Source organism: Daphnia carinata, chromosome 2 (assembly GCF_022539665.2).
Source record: "Daphnia carinata strain CSIRO-1 chromosome 2, CSIRO_AGI_Dcar_HiC_V3, whole genome shotgun sequence".
Classification (NCBI taxonomy): Eukaryota; Metazoa; Arthropoda; class Branchiopoda; order Diplostraca; family Daphniidae; genus Daphnia; species Daphnia carinata.
In genome coordinates this window covers 4,176,920-4,197,520 of record NC_081332.1, presented here as the reverse complement: position 1 = coordinate 4,197,520, position 20,601 = coordinate 4,176,920, and the positions used below count along the sequence as shown (strand labels likewise).

Genomic DNA, 20,601 nt, shown 5'->3' with positions numbered 1-20,601 from the left:
CTATCAGCTGTGGAAATGTACGAGCGGCGCTTCTTGGCGTCGCCGGCGCCACATGGGAATGCAATGGAGCTAGAGGCAATAATATTTCTGTATCCAAAATTGCTTTTGCTGTGAGCAATTTACGCGCGTGCAGCAATAGTCGATGATATAACTCGTACAAGGGGAAACGCTCTTCGTTTCCCTCCATTCACTGTGCCAATACGAAATCAGGATGAATTCTCTTCAGTGATTGAAAGTTAAAATTGAATGGGACTGTCGGGCGTTTATTGAATTTCTCATATAACCTATTTGGGGAAAGATGGTGAAGAGTCTGCCATTCACGCGAAACTGCTCTCGTTCGTGCGAATTGTTTTCGCCCGATCCCCCGGTGGTTTTGACGAGAGGGGCTGTATTCAATCGATCTCGCCGTGATGCGTGCTGTGCAACTCCTTCTCCTTTGCCGTTCTAGAAAGCGGATGGGTAGAACTCAAGTGAATTTGTACCCAATCGTTTCGTGACACGATAGCCTCAGAAATCAGATTTTTGCGCTTTTTCTTTTTTTTTTTTTTTTTTTTTTTTTGGTTGCCGTCATATGTAGGAGAAGATGGGCTCCCCACTATATTTTTTTTTTCTTTTATTTATTCATCGTGAATTGATAGGGCAAAAATATAGAGAAATAACTGGACTGGAAAGTACAAACGTGAAACGCACGTTTCTCTCGGATGGTTTACGACGAAAGTTGCCATAGATTTTGTTTTTCCGCTGTATTCTTATTATTCAATCATTGCAATCCGTCTCCACCTATTCTGCTTGATTATTTAGGTAGCAGAAAACGATGAAAAGGCAAACAATCAAGTGATAACATGCAGCTGGACGGAAAGCCCCGCAAACAACGAAGTGATGAACGCATCTTCACACGCGTCTGATGGCCCATTTTTCCGCTGCGGGACGAAGAAAATGGTGTGAAGCTCATAACGGTGAGCACAAGAGGAGAATGGAGGGCAGTAGTCTCACGTTATACACGTAAAGACGTGTGCGTTGTACACAGATATACAACATATGGTCTACATTTTCTCCGGTTTATGTTTTCTTTTCTCGAAATCCTCTTTATTCAGGGCACTGCTGAATGGCCACCAGTCGACCATCATCCTTCGTAGCGCGCGGGTTTCTTCGTTTTTTCCTCACCGAAATTTCACGTTTCCGTTCGTTTTTCTTTGCTGCTGCTGCTGCTGCCGCCTCTGGTCTACGAGTTTCAACACCGAACAGGAAGGAAGGCCCGTGGCTTATTCAGTAAGTTGAACCGCCGTTTTGCTTTCTACTTTTTTCTTTTTCTTAATATTGAATATTTGTACTAACGATGTGTCGATGCGTCCCTTTTGTTCGTTACGCTCTGAGTTAGTCGCATTCATTAAGGGCACAAGTTCATTCCGCAGGATTTCGGGCGTCGCATTTTCTCGTTCGTTATTCGCCAAATCTCTCGTGGAAAAGGGGGAAAAAAAAAAACACATTTACTTGGAGGGAGCGGGCGGGATAACAGTTTTACGTAGATATCGTACGGGGAAACGTGGTTTATCGACCCTCAGGAGAATCTCGTTACCACGCTAGATATTGCTCCCATTTGCAATATTACACGCTTCTAGCGTCTGTTCTTTTTTTTTTCTTTTTTTTTTTTTTTGCAGCAAATCTGTTTGACGAGAGAAGAGAACCTGAACGTAGTTCCCCTAATCACTAAAAATGAATTAGAATGCGCTACGCGTTTTTTTATTGCATCGTAATGACGAATGCCAGTCCTTTGCCAACTTGTCCTTATGTGGAATAGGTCGCACACACTCCACTCTGCGTGTTACATACCGCTAACTCATATGAAATCAGAACAGGCTTTCTGGTTGCTACGAAACCGTCATGTTTTTACGACACAATGTTTCTTTGTTTTCATGATTTAATTATATTTTTTTTTTTTCCTCGTTCTTTCAACAGGGAGTGGGAGGGTTTAATCTATTTGTGCGACAGTAGCAAAGCAGAGTTTATCGCAACTGTTGCAGACGCGCTACACCCCACAAAAAAAAAAGGAAAAGACGATTGCAAAATAACGAGCTTTTACTAACGATTGGAAAGCGCTTAGCCAATCAACACGATAATAAATGAACCGTTTGGCATTGAGACGACCACACCAAGTCGCTTTTAACTGATGGTGGTGTCTCTGTCGTGCGCACGCACTGGTTTCACGCGCGTCTCTGACGCGAGATACTCGTTCGACCCTCGTAAATCTGGCCCTAGAATTTTTTGTTTTGCGGCCTATGTTTGTGAGTTCCTAAAGGCAACCGACGGTTGGGGTTGTCTGTGACCAATGTGGACTTGGAATTGGTGTCGAGGACGCTGGACCGTGGCCCAAGTTTCAACGGAACGCGCCACGCCTTGATTAAAAAAGAATTTTTTTTTGTTTGACCGTTCACCCACCTTATATTTTTTACTCTCAATCCACGCCCATCACGTTGGTCGTCGCTCTTCATCGCGGTGAAGGGTAATTAGGGAGAAGGCCAATTCACGAAGGCCAATAAACGACTCCTTATTATAGATTAATAATATGCCTTTTTTTTTTTTTTTAATGCAACTGTCCCACCCAATGCATTCGAATGAGCTGAAAAACGTAGTGTTGCCCCTCACCGAATTTGAACGTAAAGAAAATTAGAGCACACGGACCCATCCGGTGATTTCCCTTTCGAAATGCCTTTCTGAATTCTAGGTTCAACTTTTCGTTTCGTTCTGCTTTTCGTGTATAGCTATTTAACGCGGTAGCACATTCACAAGGGTGTGGTCTCTCTCCCTGTCCTCTTTTTACCATTCTTAAGGGCTTTTTTTTTTTTTTCGGTTAGACTCCCGACTCTCTCTAGTGTCGTAGTTGTCGATGCGGGAAATCACAAACGTTTTTTTACATTCAGTTTGCATTCATTTCCTCAACTGTCTAGATCACCGTCTAAGCTCGCGTGTTTCTAATTCCCGAGATTCGTTTGTTTTTTAGTTTGTTTGGAGGTTTGCGCTACTGTGCATCACTCTGCTCCGAGATGACCGCGTTACACTTCACGCTGCTGGTCTGCATCAGTTGGCTAGCCGTTGCCTTCGCCGCTGAACCAACGAGGCGTCAAACAAAATTAGAAGTAAGCATTGTTTGGCTTTTTTTCACCTCCCTATTTCATTGATTTTATTTTCATCAATCTTTGGGGCAATACGGCTACTATTTTTGTTCGCTCTCATTAACATTAACAAATAACTAATTAATTCATTATTTTTTCTATTGCCTATTTTAAGTAGTGTTCCCTTTGTTTTGCTTTCACTTGGCTGTGTTGCATAACCGCCTGAATATGTAATAAAACAATATGTATCTTGTGTGCCATCTGCGGCAAGAGCTAAACAAGAGAAACGTCCAAAAGACAAATCGATGTCTTGCGAAACTGGTTCACGTGGCGCGCGCTGAGAAGAGTTTTCCCGGTCTTCGGGATGGACTTTTTGGATTTATGTGTGCAAAAAGCACTTGGTAGATGCGTAAAATAGATCCGCTCTTTATTCTCCTGCAGCACTGTCCTTAGCGTAAGACGGATGGCTACTCGTCATCCTTTTCTTGTCAGGGTAAAAATAATGAAATGGATTTCTGTTTCAAGGACGGTGAACGTCGCCAGATCTTTCGCGACGAGGTCGACCATTTGAAAAAGGCTAAACGGCCAGCTGGTAGCAATCAGGGTTACTACCAACCGCAGGAGGACGGCCATCAACCACCATACGAGGACAGTTATCGACCAGATACTCAAGACAATTACAGGCCAACCTATCAGGTAAGCGATCATGACGGTGATGGTCAGACGGCAATAGCTTTTGACCCGATTGACACACGAGACTTAATGAACGACTGATTAGGACAACTATCAACCACCTAACCAAGACGTTGATTATCCTTCGAATTATGGCGACAAACCTGTCTACCAGCAAGACTATAAACCATCTTACGAAGACGAGTACAAACCAACCTACCACGATGAAGAGAGACCGCCATACGAAGACGATTACAAGCCGAATTATCAAGACGATCATAAACCACCTTATCAAGATGGTTACAAACCGTCGTACGAGGACACACCGCTCTACGAGGACGACTACAAACCAATTGAACAAGACAATTACAAACCGACATTTGATGACGCAGACATTCCATTTTTTAAACCCATCGATTTTGATATCAATTTTTACGGTGCTGGCAATCAGAAACCTGATGGCTACGACGGATACGATCAGCATCAAGAACAGAAACCCTACGTCCCCCCACCGCCGCAATACGATGATTATGAGCCTGTGAAACCCGTTGCACCTAAGCCATATAAACCAGCCGTCCCCAAACCGTACAAACCACGCCCTACCTACCCGAAGGAGGTGGTACTGTTGAAGCCCAGCTTAGCCCTCAAATCCAACGCGTACGCTGACAAGTACACCACGCCAAATTATCGCCCCAGTCACATTCCTGGTACTCCTGGAGAAGACTATCCCAATTACACCGCCATTCCAGAGACATCTTTTGATTGTCTAAATTTCAAGAACGCCGATTTCAGTTACATGTTTTCGGATAGGGACTCTGGATGTCAGGTATGTAGCGATGAATATACGTCAATTAACTTTTGTGATATTCATACATTTCTATGTAATTTGTATTCGGTGTGATCGCCTAGGTGTTCCATACGTGTCACGATGATGGTCGCCAGGACTCCTTTTTATGTCCGCTAGGCACAATATTCGACGTGGAATCGCAGACTTGTGATTGGTGGTTCAACGTCCGATGTATTTAAGTGACATCATCATTAATACTATATTTAAAAGTTTTTCCTTATTTTCCTAGCACTTGTTCAATTACTGATGAATAGCACCATCTATCCGTATTGACATATGTATGTTCTAAAGCAATATGGGATATATCTTTCGTGATTTTGCAAAGAAATATAACTCTTTCGTCTTCATTCACAAAACAGGTTTGGTGAAATAGGATCGGATTCCATGAAAAGTAAAAATATTGAAGCTAAAATAAGGGCAAGCGGAGCAATCAGATATTTAGATTGATACAACAGGTAATGTTTTGGGAACGTTGTCGCCAAAGAAGATTCCAATGACATCTGCTCGTAAAAACAGAACGTTGTTAGCAACTGATTTATTCGGCAACCAACAACAATATCGTTACAACCCACAACTTAAGTAACCAACCAACAAGAAGTGAAACAATGCTACCACATACGCGAGCCACGTATGCTTTATATTTAACTGAAAACAGGAGAACGAGGCTTTTTGGAGATGTCTTTTCTGTGTAAGAGGAAAGCCACTAAATAATAATGAAAAGGCTTTGGCCAAGAAAAACGAAAATGGAATTTATTTTTACGTAGAGTTTATAGTTTTTGAGTAATCTAAAATATAAAATTAGGGGCGAATCGAAACCATTACTAGCGCGCCAGTACGCTACAGCGCTAGCGTGACACATCAAACTTCTTTGATTATTCAAAAACTATTAAGTCTACGTAAAAACAAATTTCACTGTCGTGTTCCTTGTTGAATTTTGAATCAGAATCATGTATAGTTATCTAGATTTACTGATATTGTTTTTTAATAGGGAAAAATTTTAAGCCGAACAAAAAAAAAACCGTTTTTAGTTATTTACGGTTAACTCAAAATCTATGAGCCCAATACAAATATATAGCCGATTTTCGTGATCAGCAATCAATTTTCAATCAAAATAATGTATTTTTAACCAAATCTAGAATTTGACGAAAATTGAAAAAGTGAGAAAGCCTTATCATTTTCACGAAAATCATCGAAAAGGGACATCTCTTGGAATTTGGCGCAAATCACAGGGTATAATCTTAATTGAACGCTGGTTTCGAATTAGTTATTTGTTTTGTCCGAAAAGAAGCCTTTTTTTAAATAAAAGAAAAAGTGCTGTTGGCGCACCAACTTCATTTCTTTTTTTTTTACGATTACGGCAATTGAGCCAAATTGTAACCATTTTGTATGGCAATCCGTTTTACATGAAAAAAAAAAAAATGGCGGAAAAAAAAAAACAAAATCGCACTTTTTTCTCTTTTTTCTACCCGTAGCCATCTATCAGTCGGTTTCGTTATTACAGGCATGTAAGCAATTTGAGTTAATTGTATACCATTAGCAGTTAATTGAGTAGCGTGGCTGGAGAACAACGCGTGGCTGAAGGAACAATTGAAAAATGGATAAGATAATAAAACAAAAAAATGGTAAGTATAAACATTATTATATTGGTTTTCAATTATTAATTATTGTTTATTAGATCAAATTATGAAGCTGCAGGCCCAGTTATTGGAACAACACAAAATATTAGATAACAAAGCTAAGGATCGTAGGCCTAACACGTAATGACTCTATTTATTTGCTTTTATTCATTCGTGTTTTGTAGCTCAAATTTTGAGTCTTCAAGCTCAGCTAGGGGAAAAGAACAAATTGGAACGGAACAGTTTCCAAACAGTGAAGGAGGTTTTTCAAAACTCATCTCTAACTGAACGTAAGGATGAGTTGGCATTAGGCGAACACAGCCAGGTACCTAAAGTTTTCAAATAAGAATTCAAAATAAGTATAGAATTTTAAAAAACAATTATTTATTGTTAAGTTATTCAGTCCAACACCTGACAGTGTGTTAAATTTAAATTCTGTTAGTGCTGCACTAAAAGAATCGTTAGTAATAAGCTCATGCAGTGAAGGAACTAAACAATTGTGGGAACGTATTTGGGCCGAAAATGGGTGTGGTACAGAAACCCAGAAATGGCACAAGTTCAACATGAAACATGGATTAGGTACTTTTCGGTTTTTTGTCTATCGAAACAGTATTTTTAATGCTATTATTTTGCATTCACAGATTTTAACGGGGGATCAAATCAAGTCTGGAAGTGTTACAGGATGGAAGAGTGAGCCTACAGATGAAAAAACACTGAGAGTGCATTACCGTAAGGTGTGAGGTAAATTAATAGAGTAATGCAAATTGCCTAATGAGAAGTACCATCTTGTGTTAATGAATCCAGTACAACAGCAATCCTTTATAGTTCTGTCACAGCTAGAAGCCTCAAATAATTCTGCTTCTCTGTCTAAAGAAAAACTTGTCCTTTACGTTCAGAGTGTTGGGGAAACTGGGTACTTAAATGGCCCTAAAGATGTTTTCATTTTGCTGCTATTGCAGAGATGAACATCATACATGGACTCTTTAGGTATGAAAGGATTTTTCTTCAAATAATTTTGAATTTATGACGAAGAATTTCTCCTCCTTTTTGCCAACCAGGTCTTATCTACCAAAAAAAATTTTATCCAATAGGAAAGGATTCTCATGTACTGGGAACACAACTATCAACAATGCAACATTCTACAGGTGCTAGTTTATCATTCAAGAGCCTTATACAATGAAGTTAATCTGCAATTTGTATGTCCTTTCCCAAGCTTCCACCAGAAGTTGAATCTATGAGTCATGTAAGTTCCATGATCAACAATTGATGTGTTTAACGGTGTTGTTTTTCTTTTCTCAATATAGATTAATAGTAACATTGGATCTGAAAAGATTCTTGGTTGGGGCAAGACACTGAATAAATTGTATTGATTGGATGGATGACATGACATTGCTATACTTAATTCGGATTCCCCAGACGGTATTTGATATTAAAAAAATTGAAGTGCATATCTGGGCTCCCTTCTTTTCTGAAGCCCCGTTTCCCCTTGACTCATAATAAGCCCGTAGGGGGTCATGCCCCTACTGTACGGTATATATAAAAACAACATATACCGAGGTTTGGAGGGCTCTGGCCGGAAAGGGGACGTGGGGTGCCGCTTCGTCCGATGATGTGTTCACGGAGGGTGACGTGGCTGCCCACAAATCCGAACTAAAGGTTAATCGCTCCTGTAAAAATGTTCCAAATCTTCAGCTCTTCTTCCGGCTTCTCTTAGCCAATCACCGGGTAATCTCCCCGGTGGGTCAACAAGGCAGTGTCTCCCCCTGCCTGGGTTGACAGCAACTTTTGAAAGGGCTATTGTGCCTTTTTAAAGTTGCAAAAATAATTGTAATGTGCAGAGAATTGGCAATAAAATTTTTTTTATGAAATGTTTTTTGCAAAATTCGTTTCTTTCATTGTCTGTGTTAGCTTTGTTCACACATTGCATTTATCAATTTTTTTTCTGTCTTTGCTTTATTTGTCTTTGTCACATTTGATGGTAAGGTGACGGGTATTGGTTTATCGTTTATCTGTAAGCATTCTATTATTATCCAGGGATCGAACCCTGGATGTTCGGCATACCTCGCCGATGCTCTACCAATGAGCCACGAATCATATGATTTTACGTTGGCTTTTTTTTCTAGTCACTTGTGGACTTGCATTTACACTTATAAAACTGAAATGCAATTCTGCATTATACTCTTCTACATTATTCTACTTCATTTTTACCCATCTACTGAGGTTTGAACCCAGGGTAACAGGTATCGCAGATAAAAGCTCTACCACAGAACTAAGAACCTTATAAAAGCAATAGAAAGATAAACATATACTTGTGAAAGACTGCATAAACATCCTAGACGATAACATATGATATGCGATAATAAAATATTTAGATATATCTCGTGGCTCAATGTTAGAGCATCGGCGTTGCACGCTGAATGTTTGGGGATCGGTTCCCATACGAGTAAAACAAAATACAACATTACTTCATAAAATATCCAGATAGTTCCTTGAATCTAAGTTGAAGAATTCAAAGAGTGTAATAAATAATACTTACAGATAAACGATAAACCAATGGAAACAATGCTTACCATCAAAGGTGACAAAAACAATAAAGGTGAATTAAGCAAGCTAAATATAAAAAGTGTAACGTGTGAACACAGCGAATACAGACAATGAAAGAAACGAATTTTGCAAAAAATATTTTATAAAAAAAATTTTATTGACAATTCTCTGCACATTACAATTATTTTTGCAACTTTAAAAAGGCACAATGGCCCTTTCAAAAGTTGCCGTCAACCCAGGCAGGGGGAGACACTGCCTTGTTGACCCACCGGGGAGATTACCCGGTGATTGGCTAAGAGAAGCCGGAAGAAGAGCCGAAGATATGGAACATTTTTACTGGAGCGATTAACCTTTAGTTCGGATTTGTGGATAGCCACGTCGCCCTCCGTGAACACATCATCGGACTAAGCGGACCCCCACGTCCCCTTTCCGGCCAGAGCCCTCCAAACCTCGGTATATGTTATTTTTATATATACCGTACAGTAGGGGCATGACCCCCTACGGGCTTATTACGAGTCAAGGGGAAACGGGGCTACGGAAAGGAAGGGAGCCCAGATATGCACTTCAATTTTTTAAATATCAAATACCGTCTCGGGAATCCGAATGAAGTATAGAAATATCATGTCATCCATCCAATCATTACAATTTATTCAGTGTCATGCCCCAACCAAGAATTTTTTCAGATCCAATGTTACTATTAACCTACACTGAGAAAAGAAAAACAACACCATTAAGCATCTCAGTTGTTGCTCATGTGACTTACATGACTCATAGATTCAACTTCTGGCAGAAGCTCGGGAAAGGCCATACAAATTGTAGATGAAAATCATTGTATAAGGCTCTTGAAGGATAAAATAACACCCCTAGAATATTGCATTGTTGATAGTTGTGTTCCCAGTATGCTGAAAATCCTTTCCTATTGGATAAATTTTTTTTTGTAGATTAGACATGGTTGGCAAAAAGGAGGAGAAAAGCTTCATCATAAATTCAAAAATTTTTGAAAGAAAATTCCTTTCATACCTAAAGAGTCCATGTATGATGTTCATCGCTGCAATGCCAGTGAAGTGAAACATCTTTAGGGCCATTTAAGTACCCAGCTTCACCAACACTCTGAGTGTAAAGGACAAGTTGTTCTTTAGCAAGAGAAGCAGAATTATTTGAGGCTTCTAGCTATAACAGAACTATAAAGGATTGCTGTTACACAGGATTCATTCACACAAGATGGTACTTCTCATTAGACAATTTGCATACTCTATTACTTTACCTCATACCTTAATGGTAATGCACTTTCAGCGTTTTTCAACTGTAGGCTCACTCTTCCATCCTGTAACACTTCTAGACTTGACTTGATCCCCCACTAGAATTCTGTGAATGCAAAATAATAGCATTAAAAATACTGTTTCGATAGACAAAAAACCGAAAAGTACCTAATCCATGTTTTATGTTGAACTCGTGCTATTTCTGGGTTTCCATACCACACCCATTTTCAGCCCAAATACGGTCCCACAATTGTTCAATTCCTTCGCTGCATGGACTTATTACTAACAATTCTTTTAGTGCAGCACTAACAGAATTTAACTTTAACACACTGTCAGGTGGTAGACTGAATAACTAAGTAATAAATAATTGTTTGTTAAAATTCTATACTTATTTTGAATTCTTATTTGAAAAGTTTAGGTACCTGGCTGTGTTCGCCTAATGCCAATTCATCCTCATGTTCAGTTAGGGATGAGTTTGGAAAAACCTCCTTCACTGTTTGGAAACTGTTCCATTCCAATTTGTTCTTTTCCCCTAGCTGAGCTTGTAGACTCAAAATTTGAGCTACAAAATACAAATGAATAAAAGCAAATAAATAGAATCATTACGTATTAGGCCTTACCATCCTTAGCTTTGCTGTTATCTTTTTTTTGTGTTGTTCCAATAATTGGGCCTGCAGCTTCATAATTTGATCTAATAAACAATAATTAATAATTGAAAACCAATATAATAATGTTTATACTTACCATCCTTTTGTTGTGTTATCTTATCCATTTTTCAATTGTTCCTCCAGCCACGCGTTATTCTCCATCCACGCTACTGAACTAACTGCGAATGGCATCCAATGGACTGAAATTGCCTACGCCAGTAACGAGTCTGAGCGGTAGATGGCTACGTGTCGGAAAAAAAGAAAAAAGTGCGATTTTTTTTTTTCCGACATTTTTTTTTTTTGTGTAAAACGGATAAAACAGACAATGAAAGAAACAACCTTTTGCAAAAAAAAATTTTATAAAAAGAATTTATTGACAATTCTCTGCACAATACAAATATTTTTGCAACTTTAAAAAGGCATAATAGCCCTTCCAAAGTTGCCATCAACCCAGGCAGGGGGAGACACTGCCTTGTTGACCCACCAGGGAGATTACCCGGTGATTGACTAAGAGAAGCCGGAAGAAGAGCTGAAGATTTGGAACATTTTTACTGGAGCGATTAACCTTTAATTCGGATTTGTGGGTAGCCACGTCGCCCTCCGTGAACACATCATCGGACTAAGCGGACCCCCACGTCCCCTTTCCGGCACAGAGCCCTCCAAACCTCGGTATATGTTATTTTTATATATACCGTACAGTAGGGGCATGACCCACTACGGGCTTATTATGAGTCAAGGGGAAACGGGGCTACAGAAAAGAAGGGAGCCCAGATATGCACTTCAATTTTTAAAATATCAAATACCGTCTGGGGAATCCGCATTAAGTATAGAAATGTCATGTCATCCATCCGACATGATGAACCCGAGGCCTCTCACACAATTTTGTTATCTAGGTGAGCAACACACTGTTCATTGGGAAACGCTGTGATTCTCTTGAGGCTTTATAACGTTGAAAGTTCGATGACAATTATTTTTGGAAAAAACCATATCTTTATTACTTAACTAAACAAATATGATGGGGCAATCCGATGGTTTTATTTCCATAGCCAATTTAAATTTTTCTGGTAACTTGTTTGGCTTTGACGGGCACTGGTTAATTACTTTAAAAATGTGTTCGATTTAATACTGTTCTAAAATAAATAAAATGGGTTATTTTATTTTTTTATTTACATTTATAAAAATAAATAAAAATTTTTTGAAGCAATGGCGTCTATAAGAACCGAACACGGACAGTCGACGTATGATCTCAGTGCTATACCACAGCGCCCTACCACAGCGCGATACTACTATTAGTCACATATTATATAGTTCCGGTATTAGAACGAAGGTCGATGAAAAATAAATTTGTTTGAGATGTGCGGTCCTGGCCCAGTGGTTACCACCTTCGCTTCGCATTCTGAAGGCCCCGGGTTCAAGTCCCGACACCGCCAATTTCCCCCCTCCCTTTCCCTCCAAATCTTCATTGAAGATACGCAAGATTCATCGGATTCCGCAAGCTTCTACAACAGATCAAGACGCAAGATTCTACGCCTTCAAGAGAGAAAACAAGAAGAAAGAAAAAAAGAAGAGAGAAAAGAAAAGAGAAAAAAGAAGGGCCATGCGTACTATAAAGGGGCTAAATGGCACACCAAAAAAAGCCTTGCCAGCCTAAAATTGGCAAAAATAGCCTTGCCAGGCTAAAAATCGATCTGTAGTTGTCTCTCTGTGGCGGCCATGTGTAGTTGGCCAACAGCTCTCGTGACATGTGCCTTAGTGTTCACCTTCTTTTTTATAGTCAGATACCGTAAACCAGGTAATGGATTTACTTGTACTGATTATTCTCTTTGATGTGGCATTGTTTCACGAGAACGCCTAATTTTTTCAGACGTCAACTGGGGTTCGTCGACACAGGTGCAGGTTTACAAAACGGCACTTACTAATGCTCAGCAATTTTGCAATATCGACGATCACACTAAGACTTACACGCCACAAATTCTTGTTATGACTGGGCTTCCCAACATGAGGCCCTCTCTCGTCGACTTTGCCTATCTTCTCTGTAAAAACAATTCATTGATGGTGTGCGGCGATGTCCTCAAGGTATTTATGTTTTGCCATTTCCAAGTTTCTGATTGTGTCCATGTTTTTATTCTGTCTAGGAGCGCCAAAGTCATAAGGATCGTTCGTATCGCATCAAAAAATCCTTGCACTGGCTTCGAGCCCACAAGACAAAGGCATTTTATTCACTGGTGGACAATTTATCGTTTGCCAACGGGGTAGGAGCCTTGTTACAGGCTACAGGAGTGGGAAAAATGAGACCCAACATCCTTTTGCTTGGCTATCAAAGCGAGTGGCGTACTAGCAACAACGAAGAGATTGAAAGCTATTTCGTCGCCATCAAGTTAGTTGACTAGCCTTTATTGATTGTTTAATTTAACTAAAACTCAAGCGTTGCTGTTTTTCTTATTTCGGTAGTACGGCTTTGGAAATGCACGTTGCCGTGGCCATTCTTCGCGTTCAAGAAGGACTCGATTACGAGGGAATTATTCGGGACTACGACATGAACAATTCTGCTAGCAAAAAAACAAATGGCGAAGGCGTTGACAATCCTTCATTTGCAGATTCACCTGACGGCAGTCTTTCTTCAAAACCATTCGGTAATAATATTATTTTAATGTTCTGTACTCAGTCTTCAGGGTTTCGTAACTTTCTTTTTACAGTAATTAGCGGAAGCATAGACACTGGGCTAACAGACGAGTCAGTGGAAAATAGGAAACCCCAACAGCCTAATGAAATATCTTTGTCTGGTGATGCCATTTCCGCTGCACAGAAAAAACATATGAAGAAAACACGAGTTATGTTCAAGTAAGTACAAACGAGTTGCTACGTTGATTTCAAAGTATCACTATAATTCACGTTGTGAAAACTCAGGGATCCTCAAGGAAACGAGTTGTCTCCTGATGTGCAAAACAGCATCTATCGTTTCCGTATGAGGCAAAAACGGGGCACCATCGATGTGTGGTGGCTCTACGATGACGGTGGACTATCTATGTTATTGCCCCACATATTGACAACACGTTCTACCTGGGCCGATTCCAAGTTACGCGTTTTCTGCCTGGCAGATGTCAATGAGGAGCAAAGCCACAAGAAAGAAAGGTACGATCGTTATCTATAAAACAACGTGTCAGACACATAAATTGTAAATATCTTTGATTTCGTTCAGCATGCGACTATTGTTGAGTAAATTCCGCATACTCGTTTCGGATGTGGTCGTGATTCCCGACTTAACAGAGACTCCCTCTACGCAAACGAAGGCCTGGTTCGACGCTCTGACGCACGAATTCGTACGTAAAGATGACGAGTCCAGCATGCAAAATTGCAATGGTAGTTATAAGTTCAGCATGTCTAAAGGATTCACTTGCTTTAATGTTTTCCTTTACCAACAATCAGCACCAGTCATCAAAGAGTCGGAGCTGATAGCTGAGAAGCCCAAAACCTTCAATTTCATGAGGTTGAGGGAGTTGCTGTTGCAGCATTCCACTCAGGCAAATCTCATTGTCATGTAAGTTGTTGCTTTGAAAGTTAAACATAAAACAAAAACAAATTGAGTAATTAAACTTTATTTCCTTACCAGGACGCTGCCGGTACCACAAAAAGGAACAGTTAGCGGCCCACTTTACATGAGTTGGTTGGAAACGCTGACAGCCAACATGCCACCTTTCCTCCTAGTCCGTGGCAACCACACATCTGTCCTCACTTTTTATTCTTGATCTATAAATATTTTAAAAATGAACTCATGTGTTTTCTTTTATATCTTTTAATGTGTTAAAAAGTTAGTTTCACTTACCTGTTGTACATTTTTCTTGGGCGTTCCAACAAATGCGCGATATAAAATTATTTGCATTATTCTATTTTTTTTTTCACCGCATCAACTAAATTGTATTTCACGCAAGATATAGAGGGATCGCAATCTCCAGAAGAAAATAGGTGGTTAAACATCACAAGGTTTTGATGGAATAAAGGGGCCATTCTTTTTTTTTTACTAACAGGATAAATTGGCATTCAAAATTTAGGAAAAACAATTTTCGGGGGAATGCACGATCTAAAGAGGAGTGAAGGGAACCATGACGCATATTATGCAAGATGTGCCTTTGTTCACGAAAATTTTTTGGAAGGCACAGACTGTCATAGAGGGTCGATGAATACAAAGTCTAGTGATGAGCTGTCCAACCACAATTATGGTTAACAATAATATCTATGATGAAATTCAAAGATCATGCTCTGCAACACTTTGCTGAAGGTAGTCTTGATACAGAGTCTTCTTTTTAGCTTTGACAACCGTCTGTACAAATTCACGGTGATCGGCTAAACGCCGTTTTTGACTGCGTGAAAGTGTCGGCTTCAGACGGGTTGACCAAGGAGCCAATCCAAGTAGCACCAATGACAAGCCGATGAGAACCATTAAGGTTGTCAGATGGGATTCTTCAGGAACAAGATCCCAAAACTGACGAATCGGCGACTAGTAGAAGAAAAACAAATGAAATCTCGAATTTCAGCCATGAAACAAGACGAAACTGTTACCAGGTAGAGACGAAGCATATCGGCACCATTTTCTCCAAGTAAAGAGACAAGCAACTCGCGGGATGCGTTAGAAACCATAAAATTGATGATGAGCATTACTGGTATGATGAGGCTCAACAACATGAACATAATCCCTAAAGCCAAATAAACATTTTAAAAAAGGGATTCTTTAATTTGCAGTTTAAGCTCACTCACCTTTTCCAGAGGCCCTCAGATTGTACGATTTAGCATTGTTATCATCCTCAATCTGCTTATCGACAATTTGAGCAATCTTTTCGCAATCTTTCTCCAACGTGTTTAGCGTATTTTGAATCGTCTGGTTGATAGTCTTTTCAATATCTTTACAGACATCCTCGATTTGGTTGACGCAGCGGACAAGCTGTTGATTAAAAGCATTACTTAGAAATAAGGAGCAGAATCTTTTCTGCGAGCTTAAATTTAAAACGCCATTTAACCTTGTTAGGGTTAGGGATATAGATTGTGGGCATGTCAAAACCCGTTTTGTTGAGGCCAGGGCGTTTACACAATTCCTGAACGATCTGCATCATGACTCTTTATTTTTAAAAATAAGTATTAGATAAATAACAATTTTAAAAAGAGGATACAGCTTGTTAACGCTATCCAGTGCATTAAAGAGAATAATGAAAAGAAAACTAACCTCTGCCTATCGGATTCCGTTCCAGCTTCATCCGCTTTCGAAAGATAAAACCGAAGGCGTTCTGGGTGACGGATGTTCAACTGCTCAACGAGATTGAGCGTTCGCTTGCACAGCGCTTGGCCGATTGGGTCAAAGAAAACAAAGATTAAATCCGCTAGTTCGCCTGGAAAAAAAAATATGAAATGAAACAAGTGATTAGTCAGGCAGGAAAATGAAGTCATCAATGCAAAGCTTACCAAGCCATTCGATTGATTTGTTGACATCGAATGGATATTTCATGTCACCATCAACCAGGCCGGGAGTGTCAACAAAAGTCACCAGGCTAAATTTCTTCTGCTTAGAAGTAGAGATTTCGGTAGTGAGGTAATCCACCACACCTGTTAAAACACGTGAATTGAAAAAAAACAAAAAAACAACAACATTACTTTAGCCTTCCAAATAATAACGTGTCAAGAATAATGACAAGAATAAAACAGCCTCAAACGAAACGGTGGTCATTCTCTTGATTCGGAAAGCCCTTCACTGGGCAGCTCGCGTGCTCAACTACTTAACGGCAAGGTGCCCCGGGAAGGACCGACCCAATACAGTACGGCTCCACTTATCGGACCACCCTGTGCAGTGGTCCGATAAGCGGATGGTCCGAAAAGCGGCTCGACTGCGGTCAGCGCCATCTCGTCGCGCTCATTCATAATAATGCCTAATGCTCTGCTCGTATCGACTGGTTCTCTGTACTTACTTATCTAGATAAGCTTTATAATAATTGAATTAACTTACAGAAACGAATAATAGTATATAACCTAAGCTTATACGCTGTGCCGCAAACTTTTTGGTAACGAGCAAATTACAGATCAATTAAAAATACATTTGAAATGTACGCTACGTTTACTCGTATAGAAAGAGAAAAAGAAATCTACATTTGAAACCTTTACTTTAAACACACATGAAACGTAAGCGAAGTTAAACAGAATAACGTAAAATTGTTTAAAGAAAAATTAAGCTTATCAATGCTGACAAATAATAAATTTGTGTTTAACATACGCATCTACTTAAGACAAATTTTCTTTAGTTTTTGAAACGAAGTCATATAATGTAGTATCGGATATTATTGCATCTACCGCAACGCATCCATATTTTAAGCAGCTTCTTTTTCAATGAAGGGACATCTTTATATGGAACGCTCTTTGCGCGCCCCGGTTCTAAAAAAATGCTTCATTACATCCACCCTAGTGGCGCTCGCTCCCCTACTCAGTGTGCGAGTCTGACCTCGGTCCGATAACCGGTTTGGTCCTATAAGTGGGTGGTCCTATAAGTGGACCCGCACTGTACAGGGACAAACTAAATAGGCAATTGCTACCACTGCAACGGGCATTAAAACGAAGGTAATTCAAAGAAAACGTCAGAAACTTTTGACATGAAACAACTACTAGGATAGAATAGGAAAGTTACTCGAAAAATAGAAGCCATTTTCCCAAGCTGACGGTTTTGCTGTCGGCAAGAGAATGAAATAAAGTCGGGTTAGCGGTCTGGTATTTATAAAGTACTTCTATGTACAGCGAGAATCGGAGTGGGGACCGCTACAGCGTGTGAAAAGAAAAAAAGGGGAGAGGAGGGTGGGCGGAGTAGGGCAAGGAAGCCCTTCCTAAAAGGAAGCGGTTGGCTACTGCTGATAAGGGAATTGGATCGGGCTATCGATACTGCGCTAACCGTTTATCGAACAGTCAGGATATGTAGTGGATATAGCATGGGTGGGAGAGACTACTGAATAAAGCGAAGTACCGAGGCGGTTCAAAACGAAGTGCTTAGTTGAAAAGGGAATAACACCGCAGTGCAGAACAGCTGCGTCCTGGAAGTTTGCGGTAGGAACGAAATAGCAGAGGAAACCTCTTAGACCGCCAAAGAACACTGATCCGGTTGCACACCGACCACAACCTCCGTAAAAGATATCCTAACACTGCTTTTTTCAAAATAAATTGGATCTTGTTGATGCTGCCGATCAATAACGTCTACATAGTTTGTCGTTAACCCGTGCTACCTTGAACCTTTAAAGTGACGAGTCTTTTTCCTTATCTGTAAATTCTTACCAGGGATTTCTTGCAGCGGTTTGAAATGCGGATATGAATGCAGAGTGGCATTGCCCTGGTAAATTAAGAAAAGATGGATTTTGAATCATTTAAACTTTGGCGGTAGTGACACATTAATTATACTGTTAGTGATTCCCGCTTGCGTCCGCTCGAAACGAAGGTAAAGCCTTGCGTTTCAATGGCCACACCTGTGCGCTGAACATGTTCTTCGATGTACCTTGAAGAAAGAAATAAGAGTATAAAAGATGGTTTATAATCTTTCGTAAAGATTATAGTTACCAGTTTATAAACGATGATTTGCCAGCAGAATGGTTGCCAATAAGAATTACGGTGATTTTTTTCCGAGGAGCAAGTAAATTCAAACCGGCTTCTTCAGCAATGCGTACAAGGCCTAAGAAAAAAGATAACTTTATTATAAAAGTACTAAACTTTGTTTCCTAAAGTAGAATATTTGATTTTCTCTCTAAAATGCAGAAATATAATCCCGATAAATGAGGATGAAATTTAACAGATAAGGTGATGAAATATGATATTTTGTTTTCGTTGGTCTAATCTCCCCTCGACTTTCCATGCCCGTTTCGTATCCCTGCGTTAAAAACCTTTGCCTAGAGGTTAAGAGCATCTGTAGTATACATGATAACAACTTGCTGATTTCAGTTCTGTTAAGAGGATGTATAATGAACCATTCTGTGTGCAAGAGTTAGATATGAAATCCTTGTCACATAGAAAGAACCCAACTATTTTGTTGTTCAAGAATTATTACTATCCAACCCCAGGTTGCTTTATTCAATTTTGAACTAGTTATTTGCTATATGTTACTCTGACGCTACTGTCCAGGATGCTACATATTAGTTTTCTATTCAAACCATAAAATCCAAATGTGTCTATCAAACTTAACTATTTATTCTTTTATGTCTTTCCAGCCATTTATATATTGCAGTACATACCTTTATCAGGATCTGTGTAGAGTGTATGACATTCTTTCAAAATCCTTTCATTGATGGAGAGAGTTGCTTGCTCCAGAGCTGCACTAGAACCACCTTGACGTTTGACTCTTCCAGACATGACAAAACCAACTGTCCAGCAAGCAAAAAGATCTGAAAAACTATAAACAGAAAGAGAGAACATGAAATTTCAGAGTGAAATTTACTTATCAAATTAGAAAGTCTAAGGGAACACTAGAAGTAGTGTTGGCGATTATCTAAGTTCTGCTAGATAAAAATTATCTACGCCCCTTTTAGATAACGATACGATTATCGATAAAATATCTAATAACCCCCATCTACCGGCCAAAAATAGCACTGCAGAAATGATAGGGGTTAGTTTATCAGGTTTGTATCGATAATTCTAAACAATAACCTTATGCGACAACCATCGTATTCAATAACAAATGTCACAGCGCTGTGGTTATAGTCAGCGCATGTGGCCCAATGGTTCCGAGTTCAACGCTAGGTACGCTGTATAGTGTGTAGCAACGCTAGGTGGTTTTGTGAGAAAAATTGCATATATGTTTCTACAAGAAGGTTTTTTAGCAGCGGTAGCATTTGTCCTTTTTTAAAATATTTATAATATTATATTACGAAACTTAAAGCACTGATAAATTTATGGCAACACCCCCTAACATTGAAAAATTTCACTGCGCAGCTTCGTAAAATTGAGCAGACGACGATAAAATTAGATATTCGTCTGCAATTTGTATCGATACTATCCCACACCAATACCACCTTGCTGGTTACAAATTTTCCAAGAACGTCATGGCTATGTGGAAGAAGATGTGGCTCAGGATATAAAGGTACGGAGTTCAACCCTCATAGGAGACATAGTTTTTAACTATTTTTAATTATTGCAAAAATATGTTGTAGATGGTTATTAACGGGAATTCACAAATATTTTGCATTACAGTCTTATATAAATATTGTGCCGTTAATAAAAGTAAATTTGCTGTATAAGAATACTATTAATTTGCGGTGGCAACCCTGATATCAATAGTAAACAAATCTTCAATCTAAATCGTTGCAGACGACAGTAATGTTAGATTTTCGTCTGCAATTTGTATCGATACTACCCGATAACAATTAATTCTTTTGAATTTGTCGATTATGCAATATCGAAGTGGTCCAGTGGTTTAAGATACAGCACGCCACAAAATAGAACCGTGTTCGATCCCAGCATATGGCATTTTTTATTGGATACCTTACATTTCTGGAAAATACTTATTTGACAGAACTAAAATGTTATAAAGCATAGCATTTAATTGCCATAAAACATAAGACACAGAATTTAGAAGATCATGGTAGCAGTTGTATTTTCTTCTATACGCAACACATAAACAAAGGAACACAAATAATTAAATAATTATAATAAATAAATAAGTGTATCGTTGTGGTTAAAGCGCAAGCTTCGTGATGTAAAGTATCGGAGTTCGAATCCTCATTTGGGAATTTTGCTTTCTTGAAAGAGTATTGCAATGTATTTTTTACGCGCTATTTTACGCACTCCGTAATTTCACAATCAAAATTTTTTATTAATTGCATAGTGGGACATTAAGAATTCAAAGAAATCAAAATGTAAATGAGAGAAGAAACCTGAAAATATTTGTTTTCATTGCCT

The 20,601-nt window shown here is 39.3% G+C and overlaps 3 protein-coding genes and 1 long non-coding RNA gene across 4 annotated transcripts; 2 read left to right on the top strand and 2 right to left on the bottom strand.

Annotated features, from left to right (window-relative positions):
• The first annotated feature begins 849 nt into the window (after positions 1 to 849).
• On the top strand, positions 850 to 4,976 carry LOC130686944 (adhesive plaque matrix protein-like). Its single transcript, XM_057510104.2, has 6 exons — positions 850 to 1,010; positions 1,095 to 1,269; positions 2,999 to 3,134; positions 3,636 to 3,806; positions 3,889 to 4,608; positions 4,692 to 4,976. The coding sequence occupies exons 2-6, from the start codon at positions 1,106 to 1,108 to the stop codon at positions 4,806 to 4,808; spliced, it is 1,308 nt and encodes a 435-aa protein (XP_057366087.1). The 5' UTR covers positions 850 to 1,010; positions 1,095 to 1,105; the 3' UTR covers positions 4,809 to 4,976.
• A 4,568-nt stretch (positions 4,977 to 9,544) lies between these two features.
• On the bottom strand, positions 9,545 to 10,396 carry LOC130687155 (uncharacterized). The gene is made up of 3 exons (XR_009000065.2): positions 10,217 to 10,396; positions 9,810 to 10,154; positions 9,545 to 9,705 (listed from the first exon to the last, which is right to left on the bottom strand). It is a non-coding gene; the product is annotated as an uncharacterized LOC130687155 (long non-coding RNA).
• Positions 10,397 to 12,408: 2,012 nt separating this feature from the next.
• On the top strand, positions 12,409 to 14,568 carry LOC130686958 (bumetanide-sensitive sodium-(potassium)-chloride cotransporter-like). The gene is made up of 9 exons (XM_057510115.1): positions 12,409 to 12,487; positions 12,560 to 12,771; positions 12,831 to 13,072; positions 13,147 to 13,328; positions 13,392 to 13,536; positions 13,603 to 13,827; positions 13,895 to 14,055; positions 14,122 to 14,233; positions 14,306 to 14,568. Exons 1-9 carry the CDS (start codon positions 12,409 to 12,411, stop codon positions 14,439 to 14,441), a joined length of 1,494 nt encoding a protein of 497 aa, XP_057366098.1. The 3' UTR covers positions 14,442 to 14,568.
• A 22-nt stretch (positions 14,569 to 14,590) lies between these two features.
• LOC130686936 (sarcalumenin-like) lies at positions 14,591 to 19,100 on the bottom strand. The gene is made up of 10 exons (XM_057510096.2): positions 18,939 to 19,100; positions 18,271 to 18,382; positions 18,115 to 18,208; positions 17,992 to 18,046; positions 16,147 to 16,287; positions 15,911 to 16,073; positions 15,708 to 15,804; positions 15,448 to 15,631; positions 15,253 to 15,386; positions 14,591 to 15,190 (listed from the first exon to the last, which is right to left on the bottom strand). Exons 1-10 carry the CDS (start codon positions 19,054 to 19,056, stop codon positions 14,939 to 14,941), a joined length of 1,350 nt encoding a protein of 449 aa, XP_057366079.1. The 5' UTR covers positions 19,057 to 19,100; the 3' UTR covers positions 14,591 to 14,938.
• Positions 19,101 to 20,601: the final 1,501 nt, after the last annotated feature.

Bases quoted from the DNA above. Each gene is read 5' to 3' on its own strand.
- LOC130686944 (XM_057510104.2), top strand. From the start codon at position 1,106: ATGGCCACCAGTCGACCATCATCCTTCGTAGCGCGCGGGTTTCTTCGT. The intron at 1,270-2,998 runs GTAAGTTGAACC...TTTGTTTTTTAG, and splicing joins GAAGGCCCGTGGCTTATTCA to TTTGTTTGGAGGTTTGCGCT. The intron at 4,609-4,691 runs GTATGTAGCGAT...GTGATCGCCTAG, and splicing joins ATAGGGACTCTGGATGTCAG to GTGTTCCATACGTGTCACGA.
- LOC130686936 (XM_057510096.2), bottom strand. From the start codon at position 19,056: ATGTCTGGAAGAGTCAAACGTCAAGGTGGTTCTAGTGCAGCTCTGGAG. The intron at 16,074-16,146 runs GTAAGCTTTGCA...TTTTTTTTCCAG, and splicing joins CAAATCAATCGAATGGCTTG to GCGAACTAGCGGATTTAATC. The intron at 15,632-15,707 runs GTTAAATGGCGT...TTTAATCAACAG, and splicing joins ATATCCCTAACCCTAACAAG to CTTGTCCGCTGCGTCAACCA.
- LOC130686958 (XM_057510115.1), top strand. From the start codon at position 12,409: ATGTGTAGTTGGCCAACAGCTCTCGTGACATGTGCCTTAGTGTTCACC. The intron at 13,537-13,602 runs GTAAGTACAAAC...GTGAAAACTCAG, and splicing joins AAAACACGAGTTATGTTCAA to GGATCCTCAAGGAAACGAGT. The intron at 14,234-14,305 runs GTAAGTTGTTGC...TTTCCTTACCAG, and splicing joins CAGGCAAATCTCATTGTCAT to GACGCTGCCGGTACCACAAA.